This window comes from Curcuma longa, unplaced genomic scaffold (genome assembly GCF_044706935.1).
Source record: "Curcuma longa cultivar G26 ecotype Majalengka, Jawa Barat unplaced genomic scaffold, ITB_CL_G26_1.1 utg509_np1212_2302976_RagTag, whole genome shotgun sequence".
NCBI lineage: Eukaryota > Viridiplantae > Streptophyta > Magnoliopsida > Zingiberales > Zingiberaceae > Curcuma > Curcuma longa.
In genome coordinates this window covers 1,033,436-1,051,122 of record NW_027435603.1, presented here as the reverse complement: position 1 = coordinate 1,051,122, position 17,687 = coordinate 1,033,436, and the positions used below count along the sequence as shown (strand labels likewise).

Sequence of the window (17,687 nt, the reverse complement as noted above, 5' to 3'; positions counted from 1 at the left end):
CACTATGTTGTGCTAACTAACAAGAATGTAATTTGAATTACGAATTATGAGAAGAATCTTGCAAAATAACTGCAAGTTTTACATATTTTGGAGATGTTATTCGATGATGAGATATTAATGAATATCATCAATAGAAAAATGAAATATTGTGTAGACTAAATGAAAATTTGTATGATAACATGGACCAGTGGCATGAGCTTCTTATTGTATTTATTGAAGTGATGGACAGTTAAAGAATAAAAGAATAGTACAATTAGAAAGCAATTAAGTGCATATCTAATAAATGATAAAATGTGGGGAATAATTGATTAAGAAGACATGTTTAAAGGTGAAGTTAGACGCCATGTGACTACTATTCATCTACCCCATTGTACCCATGTTGGAAACTGACCTTCCAAGTTGAACCAACACCCCTATTGATCGCATGCAAAGCTTTTATAAATAGTTGTCAAACATTTAGATCCACAGTTGTATCAAATATTATACTTGAGTACAAGTAACATAGGCAAATTGAATTTATAATAGTTGAATGTGTCCACATTGGAAATGCTATCGACTTCCAGTAATATATGAATATACTACTATTTATTTATAAGTAATTGAGTGTAGCTTCAAAGATGTACATATTCAAAGACAACACATCAATTTTATAGTTGGACGAGTTCAACTGATTAGAGTTAATGGTGTGCAACATAGAGTGAGATCAAAGAAATCAACAGTTGGTGTAACAAAAAGAAATTTATTACTAGCAAATAAAGGAATTTACTAGGGAGATAACCTTGCATAGTACTCGGAGGGGGAATAAGATTCATGTTGTGCAAGAAAAAGTAAAAAAAAATTAATTAATTAATTTGAATTTTACTATTGAGATAGCTTTCTGTAGTATTAAAGGAGTGATAATATCCATGTAGCCAGCACAGCTTGATGATGTATTACAATATCAGTCATCTGCTTCGAAGATTAGATAAATACTATTTTCAAAGAATTACAAAGCATATCATATTCATGAGATAAGCATCTACAACTGCTTGAAAGAAAAGATATGAGAGAAATAGTACAGGAAAAAGAAACAAACACAGTAGCATGTCGATGGGAACTTTTTATCAAACATTTTTCTTCCATCACTAGAGCAGTCTTAAGCAAGCTCCAATGTCAAAAGAAAAAATAAATAAAAATAACATCAGATCTTTTGAGAAACAAACCTCCAGCTCCTGAATTTGTTCAGGACGTGGCTCCTCAAACTTAAGTCTCCGAGGAACATGCTTCTCCCTATCTTCCTGCAAAGTATTCAGAAAGAAAATTTTAAGTAAATGAATACGTGTTAGAATTATCAAGGACAAATATAAATAGTTTCCCCTTATCAAACCTTATTGGAGTCTCTAATGTTAAATAAAGGCTGTGACTGAACGGCAAGATCTTGAACAGAAGCAAAAGCGTCAGGTTTGGAAGCCCTTGTTGGAATATTTCTCTAGCAAAACAATAATACCAAAAGTAAACATCATCTGCTTTAAAGTTATCTTACAACTAGGGTGAAGATCATACCATTGATGTCATCTTGCTGCCAGGTCTACGGTCATTGCTAACATTTGATACTAGCTTTCCATTCTTCACGGTAGACTTGGAAGCTGGACCACCAGTAATCACTCTTGCAGAATCTGAAAATTCTGAAGGCAACAAAGTAGGATATAAATTAAATAGAGTTGGGGTTGGGTTTTTAAGAGACATGAAGTGCATTAAAATACCTTCAATCACTCCAGATGGCTTTAAACGCTCAAGTACAACTGTCAAACCAGGTCCCTTCAGATCCTTCATACATTTGGTAGTCTACAAAATTAGAAGGAAAAAGGTGTTGATATTCCACGTCATCATTGTCGTAAAGAGAAGAGAACAAAGGTTTTTAAAAAGGTTCACATACCGCCTCTTGTCCACAGACTCTAAGAACTTCAACAATACAAGACTCGGCAGCCTTGCGAACATCGACTGATTTATCCTAAACAGAGAAATGTATTCGATATAGTATTTCTATCCAAAGAAAATGCACCTCATGCAATTGTGATTCAGACTTACAGTCATAGCAGTAGCAATTGGCTTAAAAAGTTGTGAAGCATCAGGTAAATCATTTGCCTCTGACAAATGTCTTGTTAACCAATCAAAAAGATCCTTCCGTCCCTCAGCGCCAAGTTTTGCATCAGCCAGAGTGACTGTAATATACGGAATCTAGAAAAATGCATCAGATAAATATATTACCAACCAATAAGGAGAGAAACCAAAAGAGATAGCCATAGATCCAAAGGTACCATTTTATCAAGGTGAACTGCAAAGACCCACGAATCTAAAGTATTTAATGTGCATTCTCTCATGTGCTTCTTATTATCACCCAGACACTTCAAAACATCCGACAGGATCCCCTATACAAGAAACAGCAGCAGTGCTAGATTTAAAGTAACTTGGATGAATATCAATAGTTAGAAACAGTTTGTTCAATTGGACTGCCTACCTTACTAGATTTCTCAACAGGAAGGCCCATTGCTGATGCAAGACCACCAATAGTAGCCAAAGTTGACATTATCAAGTTTTTGTTACTATCATATAGGCGGCTCCTAAGAGCACCAAACAATTCCACTGGCATTGAACATTTAACATAGACGAAGTGAATTCACAAATCATGTGACCAAGCAACAAAGAAAATATGATGAAACACACACCAGTTCCAACAGGTTGGATACGCTTATGCGCTTCTTCCAGAATTTTATTAACAGACTCAATGGATTCCAAACGAACCTATACATTGAGAGAAGCAAATTCAATTTTCATTAACACAGAGATGCTAGTAATTATAAAAAGATTGGATAATAAATCTGAATCTCATACTTTCCAGTCAGAATTTCCCAGATCCTTCAACAAATTAGGTGTTATCTTTGCACTAATATCCTCACGAGGAAGTCCATCAGATCCAGATGCAGAAGCAGGCAGTTCAGAATCCAATACTTTTACCAATTTCTTGGGAACTACAGCAACACCCTGTCAATTGCCAAATAAGTAGCCATAGTGATGAATTAAATAAATCCAACAACGAGATCATGTCACATCATTCATATTTTACCTCATATGGGTTCTTTTCACACTCAGCATCCAAAGCACTTAAAAGAGCAGGCTTGACATCAGTCAGAAAACCTTTAATGTCTGAAAAAGCAAAATTTAAGATTCCCATGGTCATAACAATTATTATTTGAAAAGTCAAAAGAATTTTACCTGGGCCTACAAATTTATGTAAGATCCCAATAAGTTTGACAGTCACATTCCTGATTGGTGCAGTGCCAGATTGCAGCCCGAATTCTTTGCAAAAATCAATTAAATCCTGTAACCAACACTTACTTTGAAGAGAGAGGATTTTGTGAGAATCACAGGCTGTAAAAAGATTCCAATAGCACCTTTAACTTTATATGGGCAATTCCAAAGTCTTCAACTGCAGATACCATCCATGAAATGCCTTCACTGGAAACCTTGGGATTCTTGTGCTCTTTCATGATTTTGTAGAGCTTGAACATTAGCAAAGCATCTTGTAAGAGCTTATACAAATAAAATAATAATAATTGTAAAAACAAATCAAATTCCTTACTCTATCAAAAATAAATCCTGGACCAACTGCCTCAGAAAAAACGGTAAGGCATTTCATTGCTTGATTACGTGTTTTAATATCAGCAGCCCTTTCGTTATGCCTGCCAACAAGAAACATCCCTCAGACCCACTAGATCAAATATCCATAAAATTCAAATCTAACTACAATGGCAAATTTGAATGGGAGAGCCTGCATTGAAGCAACTCATTCAGGAAAAATTTTGACTTAGATCCAGGAAAGTCAAGGAAATATAAATGGTTGCTCCATACCCAAAAGGCACAGCACCACACATCGCTTTGGAAATTTTTTCACAGTGGAAGCTATGTAAGTAATGACATCAATGACTTGTTGTTGGACCTGTCCCATAAACATGTTAAATCTTTTAACAGGTGTATAAAAGTCAATAACTATCTTTTTGTAATTTCTACATTGGTATGTTACCTGTACGTTTTTCTCACTCCATCCAGGTACAACACATAAAAACCGAATCAAGATCTCAGCATATTGATCAAGATCCTGAAGATTCTCAATTTCCTGCTTAAAAAAGCCAATAGCTGAAAAAGATGTATCTTGGTCAGTGTCACTGTGCTTACCAGCATCAGTTTAGCAATGATTAATTTGACCACATGATCTGAATTATGACAAAGCAATGAAAAACTTCTAGGTTATACTACTTTGGAATTGATAGTTATGGAGTTATAATACAATGAAACATGTTATTCAAATTGGCAACATAATTTATGATTATCGTTCTATTTGAATGGACACCATATAGATAGACTAGACAACTAAAATTAATAATAACAAGAAAGAGGGATTCATTACCTTCTAGCCTTTCCTTCCAAATGCTACTTTTTAGTTCAGAGATAATTTCCATTTTTACAAGCGATCCCAATCTTCCTTCAATTTCTTCTAAACTCATTTCACCAGGCTATTATGGATCATGTAAATTTGAAATGAGATAACATAGAACAGAGTATTAGCAACAAATCTACCCAAAAGATTCATTAAAAAATTATTCTACATAGCTTTTTCTCTTTCTTTGATCAGATTCTATGTAAAAGAACACAGGATATCTTTAATCCGAAAAAAAAAGGATATGGAGTTTTGCTGAGACTAATTACCTCAACATCTTCAATCTCAACAAAAGCCTTTGATTGTCCCACCCCATCCGCCTTTTTCACACACGGCTTTGTAACAATGCTTTTCTTAGTAGCGGGCTAAAAAAGATATTCAGTCAAATTGCACTTCACTAGTTGGATATGAAAATCATTTGTTATATATTAATATCACAACTCACCAATGCTTGGGCAGATTTCTTCCCACTAAGCATGCTAGCAGCAGACCGCCTTACGAATGAGTTATCCGTGCCCTATAAAAGGTCATTTTAAGGAACAAAAATTAGGCTCTCCCACATGATGGCTAATTAGCTATATATTGTAATCATTAATGTGGTTGAGTACTTCAACAAAAAGCAGCAGGGAAATGGTAATTATGGCTGCACATGTTCACACACACATACACACAGCACACAAATATATAGATATATATAAGCCAAAATGACAGAATTATGGCAACATGATCAAAATAGCTTAATGTGTAAATTAAAGATATATATCCGCATATACATGATTCAAGTATCAAACAGATGAACAGAAATATGCATGATACAGCCTCGGAGCTTCACCTAATTTAGTCAATTAGCAAACAAAAAACAAGTCATATGACTATATTCAATGAAAAGGAAATTTATAATTCTGTCATGTCACAAAAGTTGATCAATTTGAAAGAGAAAACACATCCAGGAACTAATTCATAAACCAGAAAATTTAAGAAATCTTCCTGGCTGAATGTATATGTAGTGAAAACAGAAAGTGTCAAGGAAATGACTTCAAGGCTTCTAGATCGTTTATTGATCCATAAGGTCGAGAAAGGAACAATTCTGATGATAGTGTAACGAGAAATAAAAATCATAGTTTAAAGCCATTAGGTTCAAAGCTCCTAAAATTATATAATCTTTTGAGATACTACAGTAGCATAAAATACAAAGCTTCTATATGATACTTGGTGAATGCAAATTGACTTTTTCCTCTTCTCTCTTCAATGTAGTTACTCAAAATTGCTCTTTATTTCTTTACTGTGTTGAAATATCATACTAGCATCAAAATAAGAATTTCTCATTCAATTATTTAGTTTATTGGTAAACTAAGATAATGACTATCAAGAAAACAAAGTTATAAGTAATTACTGCAAGTGACAAGATGGTGACAAAGTGGAAATTTAGGAGAAGAAATGTTGATCACTGTCATAAAAAATAAAATAAAAAATAGACTCACCCCAGGACCAGATAAGCTGGTACTTGAATTAGAGGGTGGAGCTGGATAAACACAGTAGAAATTAAGAATGTTAAAATCAGAAGAAAAAAAACTCATAAAAAACTATTGGATTTGTCACGAACATCAGAAAATATTCAAACCTGATCCTGAGGTTAGGGCCTCACCACTACCAGGGCCTCCAATAATATCAGATAACTTCTTTTTCCTAACCTCATCAAGTTTCTCTAATGACCTTTCTAAGGGTCTCATGCCAACCATCTTAAAGAATTAAAATACAAGGTTAGAAAAATTCTGAATATAATCTAATAATTTTATCCACTGGTGGGGGGAAAAATAAGCATTTCTCTTGTACCTTAGCAATAGCCGCTAATGAAGCAAAAGCTGCATCTCTCACTTCAGGGGTCCCATCATTGAGGCTCTTCAAATTTTTACAAAAGAATCACAAATAAATATCCACAATTTCCACAATTAGTTAACTAAGCCATGTTTTGTTTTAAGAATAAACAAAACATTCTCTTGCTGACCTCCAAAAACATAGGCACAAAATCCTTGTGCAATTTAAGAATAGTAGCTTTATTATTTGTCTCAATGCAAAAGGTGACCCAATTCAGTGTCAACGAGCGCACAAGTGGAACCTTATTTTTTACAGCCACTTTTACATCTGTAATGAAAACAAGATACATTCAAACAAAAGATTGTTCCACATTAAAAACATCCAATATAACTTGTCAGGTAACAAGTTGAAGCTCCATATCGGCATTCATAACAGATATCAAGAGAACAAACAATTTTGAGTTACTAATTTCATAATGGAAACATATAGATAATAAAGGTTAAACTTAGAATGCAAATCCACCATCTGTTTCATAATAAAAGTTGGTCGTTCTGAAAGCTAATGATCATGATGGAGGGATATGACTAATGCAGCCAACCCTAAGTCGCTGGGAAAAACCATAATGATGGTGATGAAAGAAGTAAATTTCATCATGAAAGATTTAGGTAATATGGCTTAATTTCTATGCTGCATGACTAAAAAGCAGTTGTTATTCAGAAAGCTGCTGATGATGACAATGAGTTACTAATTTAATCACAAACCATATGAATTATTAGTTTCACCACAAAAAACATAAAGGTAATAGGGATTAGCTGATAGAACGCCATCAACCTTCTGCTGCATAATTAAAAAAAAAAACAGACAGTTGTATGGTCTGTCTTAGATGCAATAGTTAAACCTAGTCAAAGAAAACTTATTCATTTTCAAGAGAATGACAAAGGATTCAAGTACAGATTCCCTATCTGATCAAACATAAAGGTTAAAAATAGAAAAGTTACTGAACATCCATCATCAAAATACAAACATGGAAACATTGGTTATTCAAAACAAGTGCATAGACTTAGCATGATAGAGTGGCTGAAAAAATTAGGAATTAGTTTGGAATCGGTATAAATATAGCCATTGTTGGTATTTACTAATTGAAAAAAATACACAAATTTAAAAATATAAACGATTCATGCATCAGATGTGACACACAGAATTGTGCCATATGTTGGTTGTAAGACAAGAATTACCTTCAATAACATCAGCCAACATTAAGCATCCAGACTTGTGCATCGCCTGAAGAGTTTGAGTCAAAGCATCAGTCAAAGTCGGCTTTTTCTCCTTCAACTTTTCCTGAAAAAAAATTAAATTTGTATGATGATTAGAATGACAATTTGAAACATAATTTAAGTAGGAATTAGAAAGCCTATGTAAAAAAAAAACAATCTTGAACCAGCAAAGATGATAACAAACATAAATTTACATTCCAAATATATGAGCCAACATTTATTTTGAGTCCACTCGAGAGCAAGGGAGCCCAGATGATAAAAGGGAGAAAAGAAAGCAACCAATTCCCTTATCTACTTCAGTATAAGCAAAAAGGAGCAATTTCATTTGTCAAATTAAAAATCCAAGATTCTTAGAAAGATTACATAACTATCCATCATAAATGTTCCTCCACTTCTTTTCTATCGTTCAAACAACAATTAATACATTATCCTTTCTAATTCAAATCCTTAGTTTCTAAAGTTTCTCTCCTCAATTAAACCATTGGGTATGTTCTATTTATACAAGTACTAATTAGCACAATTTCATCTACTAATTTGACTAGGGAAATTTATTTATATAACTAGTAAATTAATTTCTCCTTGATTACTTTATTGTCAACATAAACCTTCCAATTTTAATCTTTTATATTCTAATATTACTCAAACCTCTAAATTCTATTTCCTAGCTTTAGTAATTCCATAAATATCATTGGCTTTTATATTCTAATTTTTTGCATGATTTAAGCTTTGCATCTTTGCCTTGATTTTAGTTATATTATGCATAATAAGTCCTCCCTTTTATAAACTTTTCAATCTATTAAAACATATTCCATCAAACTAATAATCATTTGTAAGTTATCACAACACATATATTACTCGCTATATGTTATACAGCATCAGCTCTCCAAGAATTTAATAACAAATAACTTTGCGCCAAAATAACATAACACATCCAAACATAGGTATTAGAACCATATGATTCACAATTCGTGATACAGTTCACATATAATCAATACTATTCTTACATATGAATGAGAAGTAAAAACAACTGTGAAAATTTAATTCAATTTAACATGATTCACTGTGAATTTTATTTTGTCAAACTTTAAAACTAAGAAAGAAAATAATCTAAAAGAAATTTAACTGAATAAAAGTAAAACTAACCCATTAAAAAATTATATTAAAAATACACAATTTGCTAGAAATTAAACCAAACTTATTATAGTACAAGAAAATTGATGAATTTCATATGGTGCGATATTAGTAAAATGGCCAAAGAGTAAAATATCAAAGTTAACATGGAATAGATAAAAAAATCAAATATAGATAAAATTCCACAATAGGTCATGTGAACCTGACCCCTAACAATGGTTGAGAAAAATAAAATTTCACGTTAACACATAGAATAACAATTAAGGCAAAATCAATACTGACTTAAGAAGGTTATATCATATCTAAATTCTAAGTTGTATTTGAAGAGGAAGTTTTCTATTGCTCATATTTTATTTTAATTATTAATGAAATAAAATAATAAGAATTTGTGTATTGTTACTAGTGGAGGATGTACACTGTTATGGATCAAGATTAACTTACTCTTTCTATTCTATAATGCTATTAAAATATTATATTATTTTACATACCTCTAGGTATCAAAACTTTCTTGGCTAAAGTAAAATTATTTTCAACAGATTTTATCTTTTTATCCAAGCTTTCTGATTCACTGTTTGATAAGAGTCACGATTTGTAATTCACCAAAATGATTCACAATACAAGCCTAATTTGATAACCTTGCATCCAACAATAAAAGCATAGTGGAACCAGTTTTGTAAAAATGGACAAGACAAGAACTACAATAACTTACAAGTAGAATAGGCAACAGATATCTTGAGCTTGCAGCAAAATGATTTCTCAGACCTTTGGCCAAATTTCCTATTGCTTGAATTGCCTCTACTGAAACAGCGAGATTCACATCTGTAACAAGCTGAAACCACAGTAAAGGGTACAATAAGATTAATGAAGAACAACTGTTACCTTAGCAAACAATGCCATAATTAAAGCCACAAGTCTAAAAGGGTAATAAAAAAGCACAAGGATGACACCAACTAGAGACTAGCACATTCAATAACTTGAGCTGCATAAAAAAAGACCGAAGAAAGCATGCTGATGCTCGTGTTCTAGGGTACAACACCAATGACAAGTAAATAAATCCTAACCCAGAATGCCGATAAAAAAACTCAAGAAAAATATATTTAAAATGTGTTGGTAAAGACATGAAGTTTAAGATGATACAAAATATACCTTTTTAAGTGTTCGACAGACTTCAGAAAAGTCACCAGGAGCAATTCTTTTAGTTGAAGCAAGCTTAGTAAGTTCACCAACAGCATCCCTTCTTTCAGACCATTTAGTAGCTTTCTAGAAACAGATAGTGGCATATCCATTATCACTAATGCAAGAAAAAACCCAACAGTAGGATTTTCTAAAGGCAGAAGCAATGCAAGCAAAAACACTAACCACTCCATTCCAAAATCCAGACTTATCCAAAGGCGTCAAAATATCAACAGGATCAACAAGCTCGTATTCATCGATTTCCTGAGGGACTGGAAGATAAGTCACATTAACACAATGTAACAGTCAAAGTGAAACAAAAACATATCATAAGGAAAAACTTAATTAAATTACTAGCAGAATTTGTTAGGTAGCTATTAATAACCAAACTCTTCCTAACCATCTGTTATAGATTCTTCAGGAGCACCAGCAGCCATTGTTTCAGAAGCAACTTCTTGTTCAGGTTCCTTGTCTTGTTCAGATCTAAAAAACACTTTAAAATTATTATTCTAATAAAATACACAAACTAACATCATAGTATGTACATATTGCAAAATGATCATTTTATACACACACATACATGAAGTGCATCTTAAACTGTAAGTAGTCTCAGAAATGAAGTCCCCCTCCTTGTATGATTCTCACATGGCCATTAGATTTTTAAATGAGAATGATATTTCAACCAATAAGCAAATACATGTGTACAGCTAGTGGCATTCCAACTTGTGATCAAGGACCAAAGTCAAAATGGATTCATTTTTGAACATCAAGCTGCAAGTTTTGAGTTTAGGGGAAAGGGGGGGGGGGACTGTGCATCGGGGAAAACATTAGGGGAACAGAACTTTCCCTTATGTAAATCTTGAACTACAAATTTAAATATTCAGGCTTGGAAGAGCTAAAGGTTACCTTAAAAGAAATTTTAAGAATATAAACTTTTTATTAAAGAATCAAGATAAACTAACTTTGCTAGTACTAGATTTGGAGGAAGTACTGCATAACTGATGAGCATATTGCTAAGCCATATTTGGTTAGACGAGTGATGGTCTAAAAGTTGATTATGAATTGAATATCCCAGATTCTTAGTTTAAGCCATGCATTGCAATCTGCAAGGACTATTTGTTCATAAACCAGTTGAAAATAGATTAAATATACTTTCTGGTAAAAAAATATTGAGAAGTTTCTAACTGGCAAGCAAATAAATGCCCCATGCATAATACTTTAGTCATTAGAAACATTTTTTGTTAAAGCTCATAGTCTTAAATATATTGCATGACAATTAATAAGTCATTAATATGACTGAATAATTAGTTATGAGGCCTATAAGGTATTATGTTGAATCATAAAAAATTATATCATGCAAAAGTTGCCTCTTACTATCAATACTAATACAATATTTCATCCTCTCAACTTTAGTACTAGAGCCGGTTCCTCTTCTAGGATTAGGATTTTCTTTATTAATTGTCACAAACCTAGTTTTCTTTTCCTCATTCTCCTCCATCATAAACCTTAATTTTCTTCCACTCTTTTCTCCACTAACAAAATTTTCTCATTCCCCCCCCCCCCCCCCCCTCCCTCCTTTCTCGGTCATAATAAACCACAATTGTCTTCCCTATATCTCTTGACATAAGCACTACTTTTCTTCCCATCCTCCTCCGATAGTCATGGTGAATCAAAATAGAAGCATTAAGAAAAAAAAAGACGAGAGAATTAAAGCACTTATTTTTCCACAACTTTCACCTCCAATTTTCCTTTTTCTACTCCTTTTTGCCTTAAGATCTTTAGTTTCGATTTTATCATACATTTCATTTTTATACGCATGAGTTAAGATAAGATTTGTTGAGTTTATAGTTTCTAACATCTACTTCTCTTGCAGTAAAATGACTGATAACCAAAGTCTACTACTAAAATTTCTGTGTTATGTTTGGATGATTGGAACCACTAACACTTAATTCAGCAACATTGATTTTGTAGGTGAGGTAAAAAAAAGACAAGATAGAGAAGTAATCTTTCTCTTTTCAAGTATCCTCTTCTCAAGTAGTATCAGAATTTCAATCAATATCTCTCTGGCATCCTCATCTTTCAGAGTAATCATCAATCTTCACAAGTCAACTCAACAATTATTACCTCGCCATTATTAGCGTGGATGTTGGACCTTAATATATCTAGTTTAAACTGAAACCTCACACAAATTGTCGTCCATATTCACAATGTAGAGTCTTCAATTTAAGGGGGGAGTCAAGAATGTCATAGCATGACCTTTGGAGAGAGTTATAGTGGGACCTTTTGAACATCATAACTAACTTCAAATATCTCTCTCCAGGCTTCATAAACAGTCCAGCGATGAACTCTTTGAAAGATGAATCCAAATTCTTGCGTCTTCATGCCACTACATAAGTATCGTGTCTTTATCAATTTTGTTGCTTTTTTAGGCTTTTTTCTAATCTATGTAACAAAGTAGACACTGATATTATTTGTGTCCTAGTTTGTGGGGGAGTGTTGGTATTGGAGTAAGCATTAGTTATTGGGTTATTAGAGCTATTAGTTATGTGTTGTGGAGTTTAGTACCACATATACACATGCATTGAATGTTTTATGTTAAATCCTTACATATTAGGAATGCCAGTGGGTTACATATTCGTGTTTATCTAAACCCAAACAAAATTAACTACCTGCTACCGCTATGGATGAGAAATAAGTATTCAGACCCACAGGTATCCATAAATAAGTGAGATATCATAGGCACCCACAATTTCAAGTAAACCAAAGAACATCAAAAATGACCAAACAACTATTACATTTTTCATAAAGGAAAACTTGTCATCTTTCCATATAGAAATTTCAAATTTTCATTACAGAAAGTCAACGCTACAGCAAACATAGTGTGTATAATAAGAATAAAAGCAAGAAAAGATTAGAAACATCATTAACTAATAGCTAAATTACCTTATTTTCCGAGTAGGCCTAGCAACTCCTGATACATTAGCAAGCTCTGCCTCTAGCTCTTTTTTCTTTATATAATCAGAATTAGAAATGAGTACAAGCATAAGACATGAACTAAAAATGCCAAACTCTTACCATAGTATCCCGCATTTTTTCAAAGAGAATAGACTTTACAGGTTCCTTTCCAATCCACCGACATAGTTCAAGGGTAAGTCCTTTCGAAGAAGCACGAACATTCTGATCTTGGTGATCAAAAAGTTCAGGAAGCATTTTTAGGATCTTCTTGGGAGGAACCACCTTTGCCCCAAATTCACTGCAGTAAGAAAGTGAAAGAATATTAATTCTTAGATTTTGCATAAACTACAGTAAATGAAGCAGAATTTAAGAATGGGAAAGATATACACCTAAGAGCCTGAAACATCACATCAATAGCAGGTACAACTGCTTTTGCAACTTTATTTTTTATTGCTTTCTCCATTGCTTCCTGACATTCCAAGTAGAAGGTAAGAAGGTTATCTACCCTTCATAAAAATATTTGAGCAACAAAAGGAAATCATTAGGAAAAAGAAGAGCAAAATATGCTAACTAACACCAAAATTATTTTTTGTTTTAAAAAAAGAACTACATAGAAGCATTGTCACAGTCTCAAGATTTGCAAGTATATGATGTGTCAATCAAATATTTTCTTATTTAGTTGCATAGTTAAGTGTAATGATCCAGATAAATATATGAACAATCATAATTAAGAAAAAAATAGATATCCTATATAAAATCCAGATCAACTTTGCAATAACAAGTCTAGAAACAATGCTAAGATTTGAGTTTAATCAAGAAGATATATTGGCATATAGACAGCTCCATCCCCACATCCAAACAAAGACTCCAACTAAAACCTTAAAAAAAAAGCTATCCTACATAAATCCCAAGCAACTTTGCAATAACAAGACTAGGAACAATGCTAAAATTTGAGTTTAATCAAGAAGATATATCGACATATAGACAGGTCCATCCCCACATCCAAAGAAAGACTCCAACTATAGCCATATGTTACTCTTAACACTAACATCAATTATCATATTAATACTGCAACTCCACCAAACCAAGTCCCAAGAAATGAGACAAAATTACAGTTAGCAGGATTGGCCAACGTGCTAGTCCAGATTAATCTGGATTATGATTGCCCAAAGACAATCAAGTGAAATAAATCCAACTTCAGCTAAATTAAATATAGGAAAATTATATATGCCCCTAGGAGTTTCAGAGTATTCTTGTCTAATATTTCTGCTCTAGTCCCTAATTTAAAGGTCACTACAAATTGAATAATAATTAACAAAAGAAGATATTCAAAACATTTTAAAAATTCAAAAAATATTTTTCTAAACTTTTCTTATGATTTGATTCAATTTACATATTAAATTGTCACATGGAACTGATGAGGGTACAAAAAGATTTTAGATTTGAAAAATGGATACCTAGATTACACTTAATGAAGAGGTACATGTGATTAACCTTAATTATAATTATATACACCAGTATGAACTGAGAAACAAAATATTATCAGATATCAGTTAAGGATCTATTATTAAATAACATATGTTTGAAATTAAAACAATGAAATTGGTATAGTTGTAAGTTTCAAAGGCATGTTCTCTATTTTCTCCTCTACATTCACTTCAAAAAACCTATATTTTCACCAATAAATTGACTCAAGCTTGCCTGGAATCCAACAATTCAACCTCTAGGCCAAGCTCTAATCATGGATTATATCAAGACAGTGAGCAAAAAACAAGACTGAACATACTGCCTCATAAACTCGTTAGTTTTTACATGTTAGGAATATTGTGACACAAATGTACTTTACACAATTTATAATTAAGGTGTTGTCTCGCACACTTTTGCATTCAGGCTCATTATTGAGAATGGTTTATTCAGAATTCAAATAATGTGTTGGCAAAGTCATCCTTATAACTAACTTTGCTCCATAAAGCCCGTCACCAACTATGCAACAAATGACAACCAAGTTCAACTCAGTTTCAGGTCAATTTATTTTACCAAATTTTGACCAAGATCATGTTCTTCAGGTCAACAAAAAATGTCATCCATAGTTGACAAAATTGGCAAATGCCCAACATGGATCGCTTATGTTGGATCAGTATCCGCAATGACAGATCCAAGTTTTTCAGAAAGATCAGCATTCAGAAAGTTAGAGAAGTTTAGAAAATAAACAGACACTAGTTAGATTGAATTAGAAATTGACAGAAACCATTAAAGTTTGATCAGATTAAGAAAGAAAATGAATGAAATCAAGTTAAAATTTAGTCAAATTGAGATGATTTTAAAACCTTGAGCAAAGCCTTCCTTTAATCCAGGTTGATTCTCAAAGAAATCATATAGGCAGGGAAGAGAGTTTCACTCACTGAGGATGATACCACATCATATTTCTCTAGCTCATTATTGATAAGTGAGGTTATCATGCATCGATAGAGTTATTGTGAATCAAGAGAGAATGAAATAATATCTCTCAATCAACAATAATTCTAAAACTAATCTTCCTTTAACTTAAAAAGATCTAAATGTAGTTAAAGACCCAACTAAATCCTATATTAAATGAATATTAAATAATAAAACTTTTATTTAAAAAATCCACTAACAAACTAGTGTTATTGAGTAACCTAAACAAAAAAAACAATTTTATTATTGTTTACAATCTATTTTTATATTAATTTTATATTTGTAAATATGATATTATTTATCTATTGTATTACAAATGATCAGATATGTAATGAAATGTAATAGTCATGCTTCTCAAGATTTTATATTTGTTATAATCGTATATACAAAATGATTTTATTATATCTTTCTCTTTAAAAAAAATTTGTCCATTATGATTTCACATATCCTAATCCGATAAAACTAATCTTTGTTTTGTTTTACTATCCAATCCCAATCCTAATACAACTTTGACAACTATGAATGAAAGAGAATTGAAGTATGGACTTGCCCACTTGATTTGGGTTGGATCAATTAACAAGTTTTTAGTTCATGTAAAAAACAATAAGTAAATTGGGTTAATTATCTGAGTTAGCGAGAAAATAAGGATTTGGGAAGGGAAAATGAAAGTGTTGCAACTTGGAATGTCATTGTAAATAACTAATGATCATTATCTAAATGACTTGATGATCCTTACATTGCATGTTATACATAAAATATAAATGAGAGAATTATCTTAGCATTATTGCTTACTTAGTTAAAAATATCTTACATAAGAATATTATTTATCATTAAATTTTTTACTCTATTAAGTTAGCCCCAAAAGTTTAATATCAAAAACTATTCTCACCATTCTAAAATTCTTAAAGCTATTAAGAGGTAAATTAATAGGATTTACCAACATCTCATAGGATACTTGTATAATATTAAAACTTTAGATGTAGAATGAGCAGAATATAAACATGGAGAGTATTTTGAGCAAGGTTCAAACTCTCGAACTGTGCTAGAGTTTCAATCTTTAGTTGGAACGATACTATTTCAGTATCGTGCCAACATTTCGATACAGTGTCAGAGACAGATTGGAGGTTAAAGGAGGAAGGAGATAAAACATCGGAATGAGACACTATCTATGCTAAGTGGTATTGAGTTTCAATAATTTACCAAAACGATACATTTCGACCGTTCAACTGACACGATACTAGATTTAAAACAAGGGTTTTGATTATATTGTACCAACAAGAATATCTTATTAAGTAAGAAAATTATATTTTACTGATAAATAGTGAAAATTTTAATAATGAAAAATAATTAACTAATTTGAAGCAAATTCAAAAATATGGGCATGAAGAAAAATTCAAGCATTGGAGTAACATTAGTAAATGAGAATTGTATTCTTACTTCGCTAATGAGTACTCAAAGCTTTATGCATCCAGTAGTCGGCAATTATGTTGAGAATTCGTACTACATTAATTGGGTGGTAAAGAACCATGCTTAATTTATTGAATTAAAATAAATAGAGGTTTTTTATTGTCCATTAATTTTAAAGCTTAAATACATCACTACAAAATAGGAAGTCAAGTTGTGCGCACAACTTTTAATATATACTATAGATTTTGAGGAGATGGCCAATTGGAGATAATTTACTATTCTTAATTAGGTAGTTTATTAAGTTTTATGCTTACATTTCATATAGTTTAAAATTTTAAACTCAAATCAAGCTGAGTTAATTTTTTTTTAGACTCGGTAACTTAAACCAAATTTTCACATTGGCAATCCCTATGCCAAATATTTTGCCCATTATTACATGGCAAAATAACCACAAAAATGTAAAGATAGAGAGAGAGAGAGAGAAGTGGCACTAGTGTGTTTCCCTTACACTCTTGTGTTACTTGGAACAAAATTCCAACCATTATTACACAGGTTCAAAATCTCAACCATGCCAATGCTTCGGTCTTCAATTAGAACGATATTATTTCGGTATAACATTCTAATGTACGATCGCAATAGTAAATTGGAAGTGGAAGGAAGAAAGAATTAGAGATGAAAAAGGAAAAAAATAACTATTATATAGTTAAGTTTAATTATTATATAGCTTTAGCTTTCCATCTGGAATGTTATGATTTTGACATTATTCTCTATGGAGATAAACTACAAAATATAAAAAATAACAACATTATCTCAATTTTTGCATGTCAAGAGGTATCAAGAGTTGACATGAAATGACATTCATCGATATGAGTGACACAATGACACAGGAGACATTATCTCGACTTCAAGTAATATCGAATTTTGATAATTTATCAGAACAATATGTTTCAACTGTTTTGCTCGACATGGTACAAGATTTTAAACCATGTTACTACACATATGATAGGAATTGAGAAAACTCT

General features: G+C 32.1%; 1 protein-coding gene across 1 annotated transcript in view; it reads right to left on the bottom strand.

The window, feature by feature from the left end:
- The window catches only part of LOC141820577 (protein MOR1), a 31,831-nt gene that overhangs the window by 12,026 nt on the left and 2,118 nt on the right, over nucleotides 1–17,687 (bottom strand). Inside the window, exons 4-34 of the mRNA XM_074707908.1 lie at nucleotides 13,212–13,291; nucleotides 12,943–13,120; nucleotides 12,811–12,875; nucleotides 10,268–10,350; nucleotides 10,054–10,139; nucleotides 9,841–9,954; nucleotides 9,404–9,523; nucleotides 7,525–7,627; nucleotides 6,480–6,616; nucleotides 6,308–6,373; nucleotides 6,096–6,213; nucleotides 5,956–5,996; nucleotides 4,920–4,991; nucleotides 4,744–4,839; nucleotides 4,445–4,550; nucleotides 4,061–4,173; nucleotides 3,889–3,976; nucleotides 3,620–3,738; nucleotides 3,432–3,539; nucleotides 3,253–3,358; nucleotides 3,104–3,183; nucleotides 2,872–3,021; nucleotides 2,706–2,781; nucleotides 2,498–2,622; nucleotides 2,298–2,408; nucleotides 2,068–2,217; nucleotides 1,916–1,990; nucleotides 1,743–1,824; nucleotides 1,543–1,664; nucleotides 1,367–1,468; nucleotides 1,203–1,277 (exon numbers count right to left, since the gene is read on the bottom strand). Of these exons, the coding sequence (XP_074564009.1) occupies nucleotides 1,203–1,277; nucleotides 1,367–1,468; nucleotides 1,543–1,664; nucleotides 1,743–1,824; nucleotides 1,916–1,990; nucleotides 2,068–2,217; nucleotides 2,298–2,408; nucleotides 2,498–2,622; nucleotides 2,706–2,781; nucleotides 2,872–3,021; nucleotides 3,104–3,183; nucleotides 3,253–3,358; nucleotides 3,432–3,539; nucleotides 3,620–3,738; nucleotides 3,889–3,976; nucleotides 4,061–4,173; nucleotides 4,445–4,550; nucleotides 4,744–4,839; nucleotides 4,920–4,991; nucleotides 5,956–5,996; nucleotides 6,096–6,213; nucleotides 6,308–6,373; nucleotides 6,480–6,616; nucleotides 7,525–7,627; nucleotides 9,404–9,523; nucleotides 9,841–9,954; nucleotides 10,054–10,139; nucleotides 10,268–10,350; nucleotides 12,811–12,875; nucleotides 12,943–13,120; nucleotides 13,212–13,291 (3,147 nt within the window). The remainder of the gene's footprint in view (nucleotides 1–1,202; nucleotides 1,278–1,366; nucleotides 1,469–1,542; nucleotides 1,665–1,742; nucleotides 1,825–1,915; nucleotides 1,991–2,067; nucleotides 2,218–2,297; nucleotides 2,409–2,497; nucleotides 2,623–2,705; nucleotides 2,782–2,871; nucleotides 3,022–3,103; nucleotides 3,184–3,252; nucleotides 3,359–3,431; nucleotides 3,540–3,619; nucleotides 3,739–3,888; nucleotides 3,977–4,060; nucleotides 4,174–4,444; nucleotides 4,551–4,743; nucleotides 4,840–4,919; nucleotides 4,992–5,955; nucleotides 5,997–6,095; nucleotides 6,214–6,307; nucleotides 6,374–6,479; nucleotides 6,617–7,524; nucleotides 7,628–9,403; nucleotides 9,524–9,840; nucleotides 9,955–10,053; nucleotides 10,140–10,267; nucleotides 10,351–12,810; nucleotides 12,876–12,942; nucleotides 13,121–13,211; nucleotides 13,292–17,687) is intronic.